General features: G+C 40.6%; 1 protein-coding gene across 1 annotated transcript; it reads left to right on the top strand.

Moving 5' to 3' along the window:
- The first annotated feature begins 9,899 nt into the window (after positions 1-9,899).
- On the top strand, positions 9,900-15,905 carry LOC107508049 (rhox homeobox family member 2-like). The gene is made up of 4 exons (XM_016139573.2): positions 9,900-10,002; positions 10,164-10,530; positions 11,603-11,648; positions 15,442-15,905. Exons 1-4 carry the CDS (start codon positions 9,921-9,923, stop codon positions 15,766-15,768), a joined length of 822 nt encoding a protein of 273 aa, XP_015995059.2. The 5' UTR covers positions 9,900-9,920; the 3' UTR covers positions 15,769-15,905.
- The last annotated feature ends 4,308 nt before the right edge of the window (positions 15,906-20,213 follow it).

Genomic DNA, 20,213 nt, shown 5'->3' on the forward strand with positions numbered 1-20,213 from the left:
TGCAGAGCTATTATAGCCACCACGTGAACCATCTCAGCCTGTTGTTGCCAGGTCTCCCAGTGGCCACCACCGCCCTCATGGTTCCCGTGGTCAATGTTGCCTTCCTGGTCGCCTTTGTGGTCGATGTTGCCTTCATGGTTCATGTCATCCATGAGGTCCAGATCTCCTTCCTCAACGTGGCCTTCTTTGGCTTCTGGTGCTACACCTTGCACAAATTCAGATCTTATTTCCACTTGGCATACTCCCAGGAAGTAGAAGTAGTTGTTCCTGGGTGGAGGCTCCATGGCTGAAGCGCAGCAAAAACCATGAGCATCCATAAACTGTGCTGGTTCGTAACAGAGCTGCAGAGGCTGAGGCCGGTTCTCTTTTTGGTGCCTGATGCGGGTTACAACTGGTCTGTGGTAAGTTCAATGCCTTTGTGCTCTCCTTTATACAATTTCTGTTGGCTTTTTTTTCACCTCCTTTTGCATTGGGTGGGACTTGCTTAGGTGAGAAAGCAGATGGGATGTGGCCAAAAACTAGGAGTACTATGGGAAAGAAGGTGTTGTTAGTGGGCATGGGTGTGTGGAATCGGAGTTCTAATTTAAAGCTCCACTTACTACTCTCAACTCTAGCAGAGTGTCTGCCCTGAGGAAGGGGCTATATTAGGTTATAAAAACCAATTTGGGGGTGAGAAGTGAGAAGGGAGAGAAAATGTAGGGTATGAGACCTCACACTAACTTCGGGAGCCCTTGTGGAAAAGTTTGAAGAATGTCTTATGGTCCAGCCCTCCACATTTGGCCCCTTGCACATGCCACAGGCTAGTAATTAAGCTGGAATGATTAACTAAGGAGTTTCTTGTTCTGAGTTTCTGCAAAGACACTGAAAACAGAGAAGGCCATGTTCCTTCCTCAGGATGCCAGGAGTGGGATCTCGGGGCTGGATTTGCACAGTATTCTGGGCAGATGCGTTCTGCAAGAAACCCAATGCACCCTTATAAGAAAGTTTAAGGATTTGAGTTTCAGTCATGAATCCATGACAAAGCGCAAATGTAGACCCCAGCCCAGTGCTTAGTGCACTCAAGAATGCTTGCATTGATTGCACGGGTTCTGTATACCACAGTGGAGTGTGCATCCTCTGCTTCCTTCCGCTCCAGCTTGTCTGGTTGCAGGAACTCTGTACAAGCTCAGGGTTCCCTGTGGTGGGCTCCAGCTATGAAACTAAGTGAGTTTCCACCTGTTCCCCCTGCTACCTCCTTCTTTCCTCCTCCTTCACTTTTTCTGGAAATATTGTCCTGATCACTGATCACTTGCTGAGGAAAAAAATTAAACTTTATTTATTGTGAAATAAAAGAGATCCAGCCCAGATTGAGAGCTGTATGGTTCTCCCTTCAAGATGTGTGTTGTACATACTCCATGAGGTGTTAATATGCTGGATGTTGAAAATAACTTCTAATAATGTGTCCTGTGCTTGGTATCATACATAATTTATCCTATTTTTACCATCACAAACATAACTGTCTTCGGCATCATTTATGAAAGTAATTAAACCATTTTTGTGGGCCCTTAAAGTTATAGGGCTTAGGCACATCACTGACTCCTAACGGATAAGTGCTCCCTACTTTGTTTTGGAAGGATGGCTAAGAAATAAGCTAGAAAATGGTGATTGATCAATTCTCTCCCCCCGCCCCACCACCCTCCCTCCCTTTCCCTCACCCTCCCTCTCTGCACATAGGTTTGTTTTGGATTCTCCCCACCCCATACCCAGGGTTAGATCCTCGTTTCCTACATGAAACTTCTTCTAGGAATATAGTGTGAGGACAGGGCCAAGGCAATGCTTGAGACACAAAAGTCTCCCTGATTTACAGCAAACATGGCACATGGTTTTATATCTAACTGTTGAGGATTGGTGTAGCTTTCCTCTTTTCAGAGGAAATATTGGCAGCAGTAAGGCTGTTTGTCACTCACAGATTTTTTTCAGCCCTGAAAGGTGATTGCAAAGATGGTGTGTCTGCTTTGCCAATGCTTGCTGTCAATCCAGGGATATAAAAACTTCTAAAGCCCACCTCTGGCCTTCAGTCTGGTTGTTTCAAATAAGTAGTCATTGATTTTCCTCCTTAATGTCTGTATGCCAATCAACACAGAGAGCTCTCTATTCTGCCAGCTGTGCCCAGTATCTGCAGTTGCATATTTTCTCTCTTGGTGTCCACCTCTATAGTACTTGGAAGCCCTTAGCCCTTCTTCACAAATACTGAGATCAGTGTTATTCATGTTTCATTTCTCATCCTCACTTTTGGACAATTTGAGAAAAGAGAGCAGAGATATTTTTTGCTGTGATATCTTAGCGTCTCCTCTTACTTCTTTTAAATTTATTTGTCCATATTTTGATTGATTGTAAACACTTAGCCCTGTGCTGGCGCACAGTAGGAGCAAAATAAATGGTGGATATTATCAGCTATCAGTTTTCAGAAATCTCATCCTGTTCCCTCCCATCCAGCTTTATTATTTTTTTATTTCACCTATCCCCCACCCCCTCCCTTTTGGCAACTATCAACTTGTTCTCTATAACTATGTATCTGTTTTTGTTTTGTTTATTCATTTGTTTTTATTTTTAGATTTCATATATAAGTTAAGTCATACCATATTTCTCTTTCTCTGTCTGACTTATTTCACCTAGCATAACACCCTCTAGGTCCATCCATGTTGTCACAAATGGCAAGATTTCATTCCTTTTTTTGCTGAGTAATATTTCAAGACACACACACATACACACGCGCACACACACACACACACACACACACACACACACACACATATATATATATATATTCTTTATTCATTCCTCCATCAATGGACACCTAGGTTGCTTCCATACTTTTGCTATTTTAAATAATGCTGCAGTGAACATAGGGTACATATATCTTTTTGAATTAGTGTTTTTATTTTCTTTGGATACATACCCAGAACCAGAAGTGGGCTTGGTCATATGGTAGTTCTATTTTTAATTTTTTGAGGAACCTCCATACTGTTTTCTAGAGCAGCTGCACTAATTTACAATCCTACCAATAGTTCCTGAGGGTTACCCTTTCTGTACATCCTTGTCAACACTTGTTGCTTGTTGTTTTTTTTGATGATAGCCATTCTGATAGGTGTGAGGTGATATCTCACTGTGGTTTTCATTTGCATTTCCCTGGTGATTAGTGATTTTGAACATCTTTTCATATGTATGTTGGTCAACTGTATGTCCTCTTTGGAGAAATGTTTTTTTACGTCCTCTGCCTATTTTTTAATAGAATTGCTTTTTTTTGGTGTTAAGCTGGAGGAGTTCCTTATATATTTTGGATTATCAGCCCTTTATTGGATGCATTATTTGAGGATATTTTCTCTCATTCAGTAGATTGACTTTTTGTTTTGTTGATAGTTTTCTTTGCTGTGCAAAAACTTTTTACTTTGTTGACTGATCCACTTTTAAAACAATGTCAAGGAATGACAATCCCACAGTCTCTCTCTGACTTTAACCAAGATGTTTCCTCCTCAGTCTGGCTCTTGGAGATTATGCAGGCCTCTCCTTCTCTTGGCTAGAGATTTTTTGTAATTCAGTTTTTAAATTTATTTTCATCACTTTTTCTTCATGATCCAGATATTTTTAAATGCAAAGAAAATGAACATCCCATCATATATCAGGGACTGGCCTTAACAAAAATTCCAGACCACAAATGAGTTATACAAATGAAAATATCAAATGGAGATACAGTTATCAAAAGTACCCAACATATTAAAAGTTCACATTTATTTGTTTAGAGCACATAAAAGTCAGCTTGCTAACCAATTGTGATTTTAAAGAACTATTGCAGAGATTTGAAGAAAATGGATTTATTAGTTGACTCATAAAGAGGTTAAAGAGCTTGAAACAAGTATTAAAAACAAAGAATGGTGTTAGGCTTTAAATATTACCAATTTTGGTAATAAAATTATTCATTTTTAATAAATGAAACAACAGAACTCAATACTGGTCCAACAGTCTTGTCTGTACTTTTCCTTTAAAGTGACAAACAGAATGCAAGTAATCAGAAAGCACTAGCAGGCATCAGTTAATCCAAGATACTAACTTCTTAGTTCCAAAGTACTTTCACAGAAAACCATTTGAGCAACGTGGGGGATGGGAGCAATTTATAATAACTGGAATTTCATGAGAGTGTGTGTATGCCAAGTCTCATGAAGCTATTTTTAAATTAATCCTTTACTTGATCACTTTTTTTTGTACTCAAATACTAGTTTTTCTTTGAATTTTTTCCTCAGAGTATAAAAAGTATGAAATATAAACAAGCTCTTGCATTTCACACTTAGAAGTGTACAATTCAAGCATTTTATAGCTATCTTCATACCTATAAATCCCATCAAATCTTGGATAATTCAATAATACACAAAATATCAAGGCACAGAAAGAACTGCAACCCACTTCTTTTTGTTACACATAAGATTGAAATATTCAAGATTAGTTCTTAGGAATCGTCCAGGTGGACTTGCAATTCCACAATTCTGTCAATCCATGCTCAAAATAAGTTTATTGAGCTTATAGGAGTTTTCTTCCTTAAAACAACAAAAACAAAAACCCACAAAATATTGCCTTTTCTACAATGCTATTAAGACTGTCCCCCATAGATCACTCAATTGCTATTGTCCAGAGTGGTATATCTTTGAAAATATCTGGGCATAAATATTTCACATATATTTCTATAACACTTGTGTAGTACTTACTATGCACCAGCCATTGTTCTAAATATTTTCCAAATATTTTTCTTCACTACAACACTAATTATGAAGGACTCCTAAGTGTTTTTAGCTGCACTAAGCACTAGGCTAAGCACTGGGCTGGAGTCTACACTTGTACTCTGATGTGGATTAATTACTAAAACTCTGGAGCACTTAAATTTTCTCAAGGAGCATATTGGATTTCTTGTAGAATGCATCTGACCACCCAGAGTGCTGGCCAAACTCAACCCCAAGTTCCCGCATGGAGGGCTTTGATTTCAGCATCATTGCAAATACTTAAAGCAAGCAGCCTCCAGTAAATCATTTCAGTTTAACTACTAGCCCCTTTGGTATTACTGGCTGCAGGATATGAAGGGCTGAGTCAAAAGATATCTCCAAACTTTCCTGCAAAGACTAGAGTGAGGTCTTCCCTCTTTTCTTCCCACAACCAAACCATCTTGTAAAATAAAACAAAGTCCCTTCTTCTGGGCAGGCACCCCACCAAGTCTGGAGTACTCAGCTGAACAGCGATGTAGACCCCTCATTTAGTACACTTGAACACAACTCAAAGACATAAGCACCCTTCTGCTTTCTAAACTCATGACTTCATTGTTCAGAAACCTTTCAGGGTCTTTGTAAAATCGTGTGTGTGTGTATACACACACACACACACACAAATATACATATATATATATTTATACTCTTAAGTAAATTGTTGTACAGTATTTGCATGGAGAAAATATATTAGCTCTTAGAATTATATGCACTAATAAGAAATGTTATAAAGAGAATGTCTGTAATCTTGTCAGCTTCAAACATTTTTAATATTTTTATATTTACCTATTTATAAATATGTTTAATACAAATATATTAAATACATATTTGTGAATAACATATTAAATATTTATGATATAAATGTATTGCAAATTATATTAATGTTATATTTACTTTATCATTATGTATTATGTTTAAATCATTTATATATTTAATATTTGCATATTTTATAATTCAATAAATATAGCTAATATGTACACATTTATTATATATAATTTATAATTATAAATACATAAAATATAAAAACATTTAAAATTTTTTGAAGCTGACAAGATTTATTAAAGTCATTCTCTTTATAACATTTATTAGTGCACATGATTCTAACAGCAAATATATTTTCATCATTATTAAAAACTGTATAAAGTTTATATTTATATTTTATATAGTTGTGCAATATTTTATATTTTGTATATTTATAAAAAATATTTCATATAACATATGCACACACCAGCAGGCCCCACCTACAGCAACAGGTGGTGACAAAGCCAATAGCCCTCATCAAATAAGTAGTACTGAAGTTGACGTGCTGTCACAGAAACCAGACACCCAAGAAGATCCAACCACGAATTGCCATGGGCCCGAGTCTGCAGAGATACACAGCTACACTGACAGCGCTGAGGACAAGGAGCCTCTGCTGGGTGGAGCTGTGATAACACCTGCTACGTGGGAGTCAGCAAGGACCTGGAGGAACTGCATGCTCAGTGCCTGGACAGGGACAGGCGCTTCAGTGAACTCCAGAAAACAAACTTTCTGTGGGAGAGCGGAGTGGACAGGACTCCGAGTACCTGTCTTTGCTGTTCTCAGTTCTTGGGCCCTTGGTCTCCTCCTGCCCTTGAATCCCACAATGCCCTGATCACTCTATTTGCCTTTCCTCCTTTCTTGATAGGAATCCTCTTGTGATCTCCATGATTGCATTAGAGAGAAGAAGAAAATATGGTTGAAACTAGGAAAGGAGCAACAGCATCAGCAGCACCAGCAAACAGCCAAGTTGGCCCTGGGACCTCTGGCCCCATGGACAAAGTGAACCTCAAGGGCAGGCTCTGGAGCCCAGGCAGCCTGGGGACAGGGGGCAGACCCGCTACCAAATCTCTTCCCACCCCCTCATCCCCAACCTCCTTGGTGAAAGCAGCAGGTTCAAGCAGCTGGTGTTTTTTCAGACCTCATTCACTCTCTCTTCCCTCCTTTTCTGAGGTAAAGGCCAAATAGGAGTCTCAAAGCCACTGAGGCCTGCCTGCCCTTAAGCACCAGGGTGGAGGCAATATCTCTTGGGCACTGAGGTAAATATTTTCATGCAGCATTAAAATGAATCAAGCGGGGGAAACTTGAGCCTGATGCTAGGTTTTTGTAAACAGTCTTTGATTGGAATCAGGGTGGTGATCAGAATGAGAAGAGTAAGGCATGAATGCTCATGCAAGTGAAGTGTCAGGGCCTGTCTGTATTTAAAATTCGATTACTTGTTCATAATAATAATTAATTTTGATTTTTTAAAAATTGTGCATAAAGTATTATTTATGTGGAATCCCTATATGCAAATTCTAGCTCATGGGAATTGCCCATTACCAGAGGGAGCATAATTTCTTAAAGGGAAAAAAAATAGTACCGAACTACTTCTAGTCCTTGTATACAAATAAATAAATATACTTGGATAATAATGAAAGTAATACATAAATATTATATATGTAAATATATATACGTGGAAGGAGTTCTGTGTGGAGACTAATAGATGGGAATAATAGCAACATCTATGTCATAGAACTGATGAGAGAAATAAATGACATAACATATGTAAGTATCTAACACAATGTCTAGCCACAGAGGAAACCTTCAAATATGTTCACTACTGTAACTCCATAATATATCCTATCACAATGGTTTAACCTGTGGCATATGTGGCATAATGGAAAGAGGCTTGATTAGGAATCAGGCACTTTGGTTCTTTTAGAGATACACACTGAAATATTTATAGGAATACTGTTATTTATAACAACATGGATGAATTTAAAGGACATTACGCTAAATGAAATTAGTCATAGACAAAAACAAAGTATTCTGTGAAATGATTATTTTTATTTTTGCTAATAGTAGTAGCAGTAACAGTCACCTTATTTTACAGTTGGTAAACTGAAGCTTGGAATGATGATGAGCCTTGCTCAGTGTCACGTGACAACAATACAGGGCCGAAGTTCTCGCTATGAGGAGGAAACTAGAAGAGCAATGCTTTGCGACGAAACCAGATTCAGGTATTCTAACTCCAAAGCCTGGCTTCTTTACTAAATCCCTGGTCTTCTGTATTTTGGAGGAGGGAGCGGTTAGTGTCATCACGTACCCCTTCATTATCTGATGAAAGGTGCACACACTCTTAAAATTACAGTACGTTCAGATTTTACATTCAAGTTCAGAGACTCTCAGTCTTCATGATGGCCAAACACGGCCTCCAAATCAGGAACCCCATATCTGAACAATGTGCCCCATTCCAAAACCGCAATGAACTCAGCCAGGTGCCACCTTAGAGATTCTCCCCCTCTACTCCACATCCTAAGACACTGCTTTCATTAAGTCACTGCCCCTGACCAAAACCTTTACAGTTAACCATGCCCAATGCTGGCATTCTAACTTCTTCCATAAGTTTGACACGAACCCACCTTTTAAACTCTATTTCTCACCTGCTATAGTGTTATCTTCATGATTCATGTCCAGCTCTCTCTCAAGGACACATTTTACATATACTCTCTTTCCTGGCCAGCCTGAGTGTGATGGGGTTCCCTGAGAAAAGCTTGCACTTGGTCCCTCGTGGGGCTGTTAACACTATTTCTTTTAACTGGGATTCCTTGCACAGCCTGCTCAACATCTGCCAATGTCTGACCCATCCTGTGAGGTGCAAAGGACACCCTATTACCCAAAAAAATCAACTTTGTTTCTACCACTGCCTACCAAGAACTGTCTTTAAAGGTTTGACTTCTGACCCACTACCTTTGGGCTGTGTAACCTTGGGCAAGTCACTGAGCCTCCTTGAGCCTCCATTTCTTTGGTTAGGAATTAAAGAGAGTGACGGCTATAAGACTGATTAACCAGGCCATGGTGCACAGTGAGCACCCATATGGTGTCACTGGCATGAACAAGCAGAACTATGTGCCGCTCCACAGGCTCTCATATCCACTCAGGGTCTACACTCCATGTCTGGCATCTTCAGTCGCAGTGTAGGTTCATGTACAGACTGACCCTACACAGTCCTGACTCCTTAACTCCAGCATCACCTCAAGTTGTCTCAGCCTTCACCATAGGCCTTACTTGCATGATTTCATATAAATTCACAACACCAACAAGCAGGTACCATCATGATCTCCATTCTATAGATGTAGCAACTGAAGCACAGAGAGGTTAGCTAACTTGCCCAGGGTCTGAAAGCAAGTCACCAGTGGAGCTGGACAGTCTGCCTCCATACTGTGGGGGCTCCTGCTCTTAGATAGGCCAGTCTGCCTCCCCAGATTGTGAGAACCTACAGCACAAAGGCCAAGTTGTCCTTCATGTCCTTACCCACATTGCTACCCTGTACATGCAGCAGCCATTGTTTGAACCACATGTATGTACAAAAAGAAATGGCAGGAACATTATTTTCACAAGAAAACATGCTCTCTTCATTGCCAATACTTAGATGATAACCATCTTTATCTCCTCTCATGGGCCCGTATTAAAAATAGTTACTAAAAAGATGGAAGTAGAAAATAGGAGTGGTCATTTATAAAGATTTAAAAAATCATACCTATTAATTTTCACAACTCCATGAGTTAGATACTATTGTTATCTCCATTTTGCAGACAAGCAAACTAAGGCTAAGAGAGAATAAGCAACTCAGGTTAGCCAGGTAGTAAGTGGTCAGTAAGCAAGGTTTCTGATGTCAGTAGTTTGGCTCCAGAAAGAGCTAACCTGAGGAGGAAACTACTTGGTCAGAGTCATACAAAGCCTGTCCAATTTCCATCTGTGATCATCTTTTTGAAAGTAAATTGGTCAACTAAACATTTTTTAACTGTTTCCTTACCCATTCTCTGTGAACAAGAAGCAGGGAGCATTTATCCATTAGGTACATTACATGAGGTGATACACTTAGGCACCATGATCTCACGCATGCTCACTACCAAAGTCCTTCTGACAGGTAGACCTTCCTTTTGACCGCCAACCGCCTGCCGCATGCGCACCTCAAAAGGCTCACCCCCACCCCACCAGGACCTGGCGATAAACTCAGGGAGGGCGTTTAATCAGACACACTGTAGCCTGACTAGACTTTAGAAGAACTTTGAAGGAGCTAGGCGGCACTGCAGAATCTGTGGAAGCCAAAGCCCCATAGACAGCCCTCAGGACATGAAGCCTCAGCGCCAGCGAAGCCAGGATGTCACTGGTTTCCTCAGCCTGGGAGTCGATGAGGAGCGGGAAAATCTGCATGGTTAGTGCTGGTCATGACACGTGCCTCAGCCGATTCCAAGAAACCAACGTTCCCTGGGAGAGGCGAGCAGACAGGACACCCCTTGCAGCCAGCCCCTCACCCCTCCTCACAGCTTGGGCTACAATGCCCTGATCTTTGTCTTTGGGTTTCTTCCTTTTCAGAAGCGAAGCCTGTGGAGATGTCGCTAATCAGAGAGGGGGGAGAAGAGGAAAAGGGTATACAGCCCAAACCTGAGCAGGGAGCAGCATCAGCAGGAGAAAAAGAAGAAGCCGAAGAAGGCAGTTACGGTGGCCCGGATGGCCCAGGCACCCCAGGCGCCATGAATGACGAAAACCACGAGGCCAGCGGCGATAGTGGCGGAGAACCCGGAGAGCAGAGGCAGGAAGAACAGCCCCTCCAGGCCGTTGCCCAGCGTCGACAGCCATGGGACAGGCAGCAGGTGGTCCAGTGCCCCATGTTCACCCAGGTCCAGGTGCAGGAGCTAGAGCACATTTTCCGCCACAACGCCTATCCCAACTTGTTTATGAGGTAAGTGAACTGCCAGGATATGGCGCCTTTTCCAGCGAACACGTGGCGCGTGTCCAGAGTGGCAGTTGGTGTTCTCACAGGTCTGTCACCTTTTGAACAAAAAGCCACCTGGAGGATTTGAGGCCTGGCAGGGGGCGGCTCTCCTGCAATTCGGTTCAGGGTAACAGCTATGCCTTTGGGACTCAAAGTAAATTGTATGCAGTATTTAAATGAATCAAACTGGGAAACTTCAGCAGGCACCTGTTATTTTCAGTAACTTTCTATTAGAACCAAGGCAGGGAGGGATAAGGATGAGAAGCCTGAGGGAGGCATGGTGGAGCAAATCAGAGTAGGATCCTACCTTAATTTAAAATGTTGATAAATCTGTTTATCAGAAACTATTTTTGCATTGATTTTTATATTTTTAAATGCTGCATTTGAAAATTATTCATCTTGGCTAGTGATTTTTCTGCATCCCTTTAATTTTGTTCTTGAGAGCAAACTGTCTCTAAAGCAAGCCTCAGCTAGGTTTTACAGAATAGTGGGGGGCGGGACGGTGACAGTGATTAAAAATTTGAAAATAAGCGCAAACAATGAACAACAGAGTTTGTGTTGTTCTTTAGCATTAGTACATTTGGGAATGTACTCCATCCTGTACATCATAGATATAGATAGATAGATAGATAGATAGATAGATAGATAGATAGGTAGATAGATAGATATAGGCCAATAAAGCTATTTTTAAGCATCTAATTTAATCTATAAAATGGTTAAGAGCAATGGTTGAAAGTTGGTAGAGATGTTTCCTCAGTCAGAGATTTTTAGTCATTTTGAAGTTGGTAATACTAAAAAAACTAAATTAGAATTTCATATGTTCTTGGGAACCGTGCCTCCATGAGACTTGTTTTTTTAGAAATCCTTTGTCAACTGAATTTCCTGAAACAGCGTGAATTTTTCTAGTACAGAAATTGGTTCATGAAAATAATCACTGACGTTTCCCTGAAAAAAATTTGAATAAGAAAGAAATAACATCTTATATTTAACTTACATCCACATCTCTGAATATTGAACATGTGTGGTTTTCTCTCCTCAGACAGGAGATTGCGAGACGTATGAATGTGCCTGAAGCTAGAGTGCAGGTCAGTAAATCTTTTTTTTTTTTAAACCATTTGGCAGGGCAGCCATTCTAAAACCTACTTCAGGACTTGCAGAACTTTGTCCTGGACATTCCCAAGTTGGTGTGTTTTTATTGCCTTTTCCATGATTGAAAAATAAGTTTGGGGTCTTAGTAGGTGGAAAATAGGATGAATAAACTCTAGTTTTTGGAAATTACCCATTATCAGAGGGAACATGATTTCCAAATTGGAAAATTACTATAGTATACTATTTCTTGTATACAGAGATATGTGTATGTATGTATATATACATACACACACACTTTCGTGTGTGTGTGTGTGTGTGTGTATATATATATATATATACACCTTTGTATAAATTATACCTATATATACTTATATATTATTATATATCTATTATACACACACAACACCTCAACTCCTAACATTGGTGTCATTGAGATAACACTTCCATTTGAGGTCACATTGGGATTAAGTGTGAAGTGGAAATTATTCAAATTAATGTACCAAAGAGTTAAATTTTAGTAAATTATTTAAAGTCGTGCAAAAGCTCATTGCAAAAGGGATGAATTTGTAAATATTTAGGCATTGGAAGGAGGGAATATTTTACACATTAGAACACAACAGATGAGCAGCTGATGTCTGTTTAGTTAGGCTGAGACTAATGGGAAGAATAGTCCCCCAAGTCCAGGTGCCTAACCCTTCTGCTGTTGTTTTTAAGTGTTTGGTGTAGTGGTGAAGAGAACTGTAGCCCTAAATTTTAATTTTCTGGAATATTTTGATAGGTCAACCTGAAAACATTGCTAACTTAGTAGATTGTGCATTATGATGGATATGGGAAGGGGAATTGCAACCTTTGAAATATGTCTAATAAAGAAACAAATGAAAACAACAATTTCAAACAGAGTTCCACCAACCTAAGAAAGGTAGAAGTGTTAGGCAAGCATAATATCAAGTCAAACATATGCTTTGGGGTTACCACACACATTCAAATTTTGGAAACTACCAAATGCACTAGGGAATATTCTCTTGAGGAATTTCTAATACCTAAGAGATTTTTTTCCTCTTTTTCTGTGGTCCTATTTTGAAGAGATGGGTTGTGTGGAATTTCTTGGTAGTGGGGGGTGACTCTTAGTTCAGGCTGGATTCTTACCTGTGGTAGTTTGAAATACTTTTTCATTTGCTCAGTCAGTGATGACTAGCTTACAGGTCAATGGATCAAGAGGTGATTTCTGAGACCGTAATAAAATCTAAGTTGTATCAAAGAATAATTTGGGGGAAAAAGGGGAGAAGGAAAGAAAGAAAAAAAATCAAGATGGGTTTATTAGCTTTGCTGCAGAGTGTGTGTGAGCACAGTGATGGAAACGGGATGCAGATCTGGTGGTGGGCTGTCCGAAAGGCAGCCGGACCAAGCAGGCCACCAAGTGTTGGCATCCTAAGGCCATGGGCTGGGCTGGTAGTGAGGGCTGGCCAGGGTTTGAGAGGACTAGGCCTCTGCTTTTTTTCTACAGGCAAAACCAGTTCAGAGGAAAATAAACGCTTCAGTCTTGATGACTTCCTTTCCCACTCCATGGATTTGCATAGTGTGCTCTGAAGGGAAAAGGAGCCACAAGCAACAAATAAGAAAATTTCCTTATCAATTTTTAAATTCTATGACATGAATTCCTCTAAGAAATTTTCCCCAGTTTTGTTGAGATATAATTGATATACAGCATTGTGTAAGTTTCAGGTGTACAACATAGTAATTTGACTTCAACATATTGTGAAGTGATTACCACAAGTTTAGTTTATATCCATCATGCCACATAGATACAAACAAAAAAATTAAAAAAATGTTTTTTTTCCCTGTGATAACTCATAAGACTTACTCGCTTAACAACTTTCACATATACCATAGAGGAGTGTCAATGAAGTTATCATGTTGTACATTACATCCCCAAGAGTTATCTTATAACTGGAACTTTGTACCTTTTGACTAGCTTCCTCTAACTCCTCTCTACCCAAAGTCACTGCAAATCTGATCTTTTACTATTAGTTTTTTGTTTTTTTGTTTTTTTCAGATTCCACATATAAGTGAGATCGTACAACATTTGTCCAAAGAAAATTTTAATGGAGGTTCTACCCAATCTATTTTAAAATACTGTAAGACTTGTTTTATGAAACCAGCACTTGAAATATGGAAATCCTATATGCCTAAACCTCGGATAGCCCAATTTGAGTTTTAGTTGTATTTATGCAGATTTGACCATGGGTACACTTGGAACTCCACCCAAATGAGCTTGATTACACTGGCTTTTTTAGACGACATATTCTTGCAGCAGAAGGACCCAATCTAAAATGAATAAGGGAAAACGAGGCCTCAGGCAGCTAGAGAAAGCTCTTAGAGAAGAACCACTTAAAACAGTGGTCCCCAACCTTTATTGCACCAGGGAATAGTGCTCCAAAGAGAATGTAATGCCTGATGATCTGAGGTGAAATTAAGGCAGCGATGATGCTCGTGCTCAGGAGTGGCTGCAAATACAGATGAAGCTTCACTCCCTCTCCTGCTGCTCACCTCAAACTGTGTGGCCCAGTTTCTAAAGGCCACAGACCAGTACCAATCTGCATCCCAAAGGCGGAGGACCCCTGACTTAAAATATGCCATTTGGAAACCTCCAAAGAAACTTAAATACTATGTAAAGCCCATTAACTAGGAAACTGAGAAGACAAGGAAGTCTAACTGACAATTCTGTTTGTTCAGTTGCAAAAATAGTTGGCAGATATTTAGGGAGGAGTCGTTCTGTGACCCTCTCACCCACATGGTTGTGACTCTCTTCCTAAAATGCCTGTTCCACCTCCTTGCCTTAAGAATGAAGGGTAACGTGGAGATCTCCTGATGGAATAGCAGGGCTTAGGGGAAACTACCGTGCTGGACAGCTGCAGCTCCAGTCCAGGGTCCTGGAACTGTAGCCAGAGCAGAGTGAGCTGACCTGGTCCTGAGTGAGGAAGGATTGAAGGGTGGAGCCAGGTGGAGCATGCAGAATTGACAGCAGTGACAATTATTCTTATTATTATTATTATTAATTATTATTATTATTATTATTATTACTTTGCCTCTTTACCTTCAAACACTTGGCTGGGTAAGGATTTTAAGAGTTTTAGTAAATTTGGACTGAGTTAGTCTAAACATCCGTTACCTCAAAAGCCTAAAATATTAAGGCAGTGTCCAGGGCTTCATCTATACTTGTGTCCCAGCAAACAAGTCACGAACTCCCTGGGCCTCCATGACCAAGCCTCCATCACAATACCATCTTTTTAACTATTAAGAGGTTTCAGATGATGAATAACCCTTTAGGCATCCCTGCAGGAAAGATTTTGGTTAAAAATCCAACAGGCTCCTGTTGATTCTTTACACTGAAGATGACCTTTTCAAAATGGGGCCTGTTTCCCTCAGCATTTTTTTTAGAAGGCACCCACTTTTTACTATGTTCTGCTTCCCCAGAGGACGCAGACATACCAAGCATAGCAATGACAGCAGGCACAGAGAGCAATTCCTCAGCTCCACCTGCATCTAAGAGTGGGAACAGGTAATATTAAAGGTGGGAGGGGAGAGAAAACAATAAGCACATAGTTGGTGCTCACTGTGGGTGAACTGAAGGGAAGATACTTTAGCAAGAAGGAAATAGTCTTCTCTGGCGCAGTTTAAAATCTTAAGGGCATAGAGAATTGCTTACTGTGCTGCTATTTTATTTTTTTTTTCATGCATGACATCAAATGCTATTGTACTAAAGCAATCCCTTTTTCTCTCCAATTGAAGGTTTGGTTTAAGAATAGGAGAGCCAAGTGGAGGAGACATCAGAGGGCATTAATGTTCAGAAACATGCCCCCCGTGGTCCTGGGCCCCCCAGTCTTCATACCCTCGCGTAGACCATTCAATGCCATCTTTATTCCTCAGCCAGTTTGGATATGGGTTCTGGAGCCGCTGCCGCTGGGGCTGCCTCTGCTGCCCATGCCGCCCTTTCCTCCTCTGTTGTTGCCTCCTCCGCCCTTGTTTCTTGCACCTTTGCCACCCTGGGGCCTGCCCCCACATGGCTGGGCCTGGTTCCATACCACCAGTGGTCCTTTTATAGCCCCCATTTTCTAAGCAGTAGTCTCTGTGAAATTGTTTTTTTCAAAGGCTTTCGAGCCAGATTCAAATTCTGCAAACCTTACCACCAATAAAGTTCACCAATACCTGCTCAGTGCATTAAATAAAAGTACAAAGTCACTGACCCACTATTTTACAGCACATTTTTGTATTCTCAATAAAGTTGTGAATTCTCTGTATGTTTGTTTTGTGTGTCACGTTGGGTTAGTAAATTTGATGGAAATTGCTAAGAAAATGTCATTGGAAACAAACAGGCCCACCTTGCCCCCAGCACCTCAGTCCCTCCAGCCCCCTCCCCCCAACCCCCACCCATTCTCCACTGGGACCATGTAGATATGCAAGACACAGTGGGGTGAGTCCCTAAGGAGAGAACGGTGTGTTTCAAGGCAGGCCAGAGCCCCATCGGGGTGACAGCTCAGGCACAACAGAGGACTCTAAGGGGAATTTCCTAAGAGGCTACTCACAGGGCTTTAATGGAGAAGTGGGAGCCGGGCATTCATCCGGTACTCTCCAAGTTCCGTTCACTCCTTCCCTTTTGTGCAGGGGACGTGGGGATAGAAACCGTTCTAGCAGGAGGGTCCTACCTCTTCAAAGGTAACAGAAGAAGAGGCTCCCTCTAGGCCAGCATGAGGCCCTGCTCCCTTCTCCCCCATCCCTAGACCTGGAGGGCATATTATTACTGCTCCTTTCCCAGCTCAGAGCTGACAATCATGCCTTCAAGTGTATTTTGTCACCTTCAGCAACCTTGAGAGAACCCTGCTTCCAGCTAATTCGACACCGAAAGGGAACCTCTTAATTTAGAGCTGTCCGAAGCAAGGAGAGGGTCCCCTAGCAATGATCCACAATAATCACTGCATTTAAAAGGAGCGGGTAGACCTTGGCTTTGTCCATGCTGCCTTCTTCGCGTGGAATTGTCAGGATAGAAAACACACGCATTACATACAGATACGTATATATGACATGGTATGCTCTCTATATCATACAATATGCGACATACAAACACGCCCAGAAAACACCCGCAACACAAGCAGAATTGGCTGTTATTAAAACGGCCTTTCCGTGAAATACATCTTGTGGCCCGTCGTCCTTGCCTTCAGTTACTTCAAGTTCAAGGCTGGGAAAGGACGTGGCTTCCTATCCACCTCCAACTTGGGGAGGGGGAGGGGCTCATGCGGAACCGAAGCAGTGTACCTGTTTGCCTGGCCGTTTTGTTTACACTGACACACACAACACTTCTGGTTGCCAGAACAACCCAGCCAGCCCTGGGGAAGAGTTTTGCGGATGGACCAAAACTGTTCCCTCGGTTCCTTCAGGTCTGGGCGGGGTGGGGGTGGGGGCCCGCAGCCGATCCGAGATCGGGGTCCCCTCCTTCTCAGGCGGCAGCAGTGGTTCCAGTGCCTTGCCTCGGGATCGGAGAAGCATAGCCTTACTCTGAAGATCCCCAAGCCTAGCAAAGCCGTCCGCCGCACGCGCGGCCGCCGCTCTCGCTCACATTCTTCCCTCAGTCCTGAGACCTGAACGGCCTCAGCCTCAGTTGTGGAGCCTCAGCCCTGGCTCCCAAAACCAATCCTACAGCTTCCGCTCAGCAAGGTGTCACTCTCAAGAGCAGTCTGAAGCACCATATTTGCGTCTGACTCCAGGATCCGTCTGTAAATAGCATTTTTTTTTTTTCGAAATCACTTCCTGGTATGTTCTTGGATGGAGATCATGCTACTCTTTTTCGTCATGCATTTAAATCGTGTCAGGCGCTAGGGGGAAACTGGCTACTTTTAAGTATAACATCTGGCTTCATTGGTCCTCTGCCTTTGATTGTCTCATGACTATCCTAATGGATTTAACTACCACGAGACCTGAGATGGAATGGTGCCATGCCGTGGGTCATGTTTTTAGTGCTTAAAGTCTTGCCTGCGTTATCTGCATTAATCTCCGTACATTATAAAACTTAAGTCCAAACCTAGCATTGGTTTTAAGCTCTAGCTGCTCTTGAAATCTGGACGTTAGAGCGTATTTTCCTACACGGAAAATGTATCATCGGGCTTCCCACAATTCGAAATTTGAAGCAAATTTCGGAGTGAATAAAAAATAAAAGGGCTAATTACCCAAGTTTAGATTTGGCTCCGAGGGCTTTTCTTCTCAATATTTATTTTACTGTCATCAGTTGCATCCAACGGGACAACAATTGGTGCCCAAACAACAACAACGACAACAAAAATCTAGATTTTAATAAGACTAGGATTGGATTGGGGGAACACCGACATATAAACGAGGCTTAGGACATTCAAATTGATATGCCTTGTCCCACAACTTATTCCACCTGTGCCCATTTGTCGCGCCCCTTCCATGATATATCATTAAAAAAAAACTGCAGTAAAATACAGCTAGCATAAAATTACCTATTTTAAAGTGCACTGTTCAGTGGCATTGAATATGTTCACAGTGTTCTGCCACCACCGCCACCATCTAGTTTCAAAACATATTTATCATCCCAAAATGAAACCCCTTATTCATTTAGCAGTCATTTCCCATTCTTCCCTCCTTCAGCCCTGGCACCCACTAATCCGCTTTCTCTCTCTATGGATTTGCCTATTCCGAATATTTAATATTTCTGGAATCATACAATATGTGACCTTTTGTGCCTGGCCTCTTTCACTTAGCATGTTTTCTGAGGTTCATCCGCAATCCACCAGGTATTAGTACTTTTTATTTTTTTCTCGAGTTGAATAATACTCCGTCGTATGGATATGCCACGTTTTGTTTAGTCCTTTCTCAGTTGGTGGACATTTGGGTTACTTCCACCTTTTAGCTGTTGTGAATAGTGCTGCCGTTTACATTTATCTACAGTTATTTGTTTGAATACCCATTTTCAATTCTTTTCAGTGTATATGTAGACGTGGGAGTGCTGGGCCGTAGGGTTTAAATTCCTGGGGAACTGCCAAATACAGCAATTTGCACTATTTTCCATTCACCTAGCAATGAATGAGGGTTCCGATTTCTCCACATCCTCACCAACACTTATTACATTCCATTTTTTTTTTATTACAGACATCCTAGTGGGTGTGAGGTGATATCTCTCATTGTGGTTTTGATTTGCATTTCCCTAATGATTAATGATATTGAGCCTCTTTTCATGCTTGTTGGCCATTTTTACATATTCTTTTTTTTAAAATGTATTTAAAAAGTATAATTGACATACAATATTATATTGGTTTCAGGTGTACACCACAGAGATTAGACATTCATATACTTTATGAAGTGATCACCGTGATAAACCTAGTGCCCGCCTGGCACCATACATAGTTATTACAACATTATTGTTTAAAACTTTTGTTTACTTCTGACTTTAAAGGGAATTTTTCTAACAAACATTAACCACCATGTAAAGTATATTGTATGCTGTGAAATTTGGGTAGACACCCTCCATCAGGTTTGGGAAGTTCTTTCTATAATGAATTTGCTAAGAATTTTTACCATGAATTAAATTTTATCAAATGTTTTCTCTGCATCCATTGGGATGATGCTTTTTCCCCCTTAATATATAAATGTGGTAAATTATATTAATAAATTTTGTAATGTTCTAGTATTGTAGCCTGGGATACAACACCCAAACAGATCATAAATATTCATTCTAATGCGTTACTGGATTTAATTTATGATTTAATTTTTTTATTATTTCGTTTAGGATTTTTACATCTGTAGTTGTGAGAGATACGTCTACAATTTTCTTTTCCTATTTATTCTTGCCTGGTTTTAGTATCAAAATTCTGGCAGCATCACAAAATTTGTTGTGGTCATTCTTTCTTTTTCTGTTCTCTGAAATAGACTGGGCAAGATTACAATTAACTTTTTTCTGAACTGTTTGTCAGAATTAGCTTATAAACCTCCCTGGCGCGCATGTGTTTTGTTTTGTTTCCGCAGATATACTTTAAACTAATTCAATGTTGTAAAAATAGCTATAGCGCTCTAATTAAATTTTCTATTTCTTCTTGAGTCAGTTTGGTAATTTTCATTTTCCTAGGGAACTAGTCATTTCATATAAGTCTTCAAATTTGGTTGCATGAATTTTATAGCATTCTCTTAGTTTTGAAAGAATTCTATTACGTATGTAATGATTCTCCCTTTCAATTTCTGTCAGTTTTATTAGTGTTTACAAAGCATCAGCTTTTTTTCTTGATAATTTCTACTGTAAATTTGTTTTCCTTTTTTTTTCCCCCACCTCTCCCTCAGCCCCACCCCTTCCCCTCTGGCAACCATCAGTTTGTTCTCTGCATCTATGGGTCTCTTTTTGGTTTGGTTTGGTTTGGTTTATTCAAATGTTTTGTTTTGATTTTAGATTCCACAAATAAGTGAAGTCATACGCTATTTGTCTTTCTCTGTCCGACTTACTTCACCTAGCATAATGTCCTCTAGGTCCATTCATGTTGTCCCAAATGGCAAGATTTCAT

The sequence above is a fragment of the Rousettus aegyptiacus genome, unplaced genomic scaffold (genome assembly GCF_014176215.1).
Source record: "Rousettus aegyptiacus isolate mRouAeg1 unplaced genomic scaffold, mRouAeg1.p scaffold_m13_p_9, whole genome shotgun sequence".
Classification (NCBI taxonomy): Eukaryota; Metazoa; Chordata; class Mammalia; order Chiroptera; family Pteropodidae; genus Rousettus; species Rousettus aegyptiacus.

Bases quoted from the DNA above. Each gene is read 5' to 3' on its own strand.
- LOC107508049 (XM_016139573.2), top strand. From the start codon at position 9,921: ATGAAGCCTCAGCGCCAGCGAAGCCAGGATGTCACTGGTTTCCTCAGC. The intron at 10,003-10,163 runs GTTAGTGCTGGT...CTTCCTTTTCAG, and splicing joins GGAGCGGGAAAATCTGCATG to AAGCGAAGCCTGTGGAGATG. The intron at 11,649-15,441 runs GTCAGTAAATCT...CTCCAATTGAAG, and splicing joins TGCCTGAAGCTAGAGTGCAG to GTTTGGTTTAAGAATAGGAG.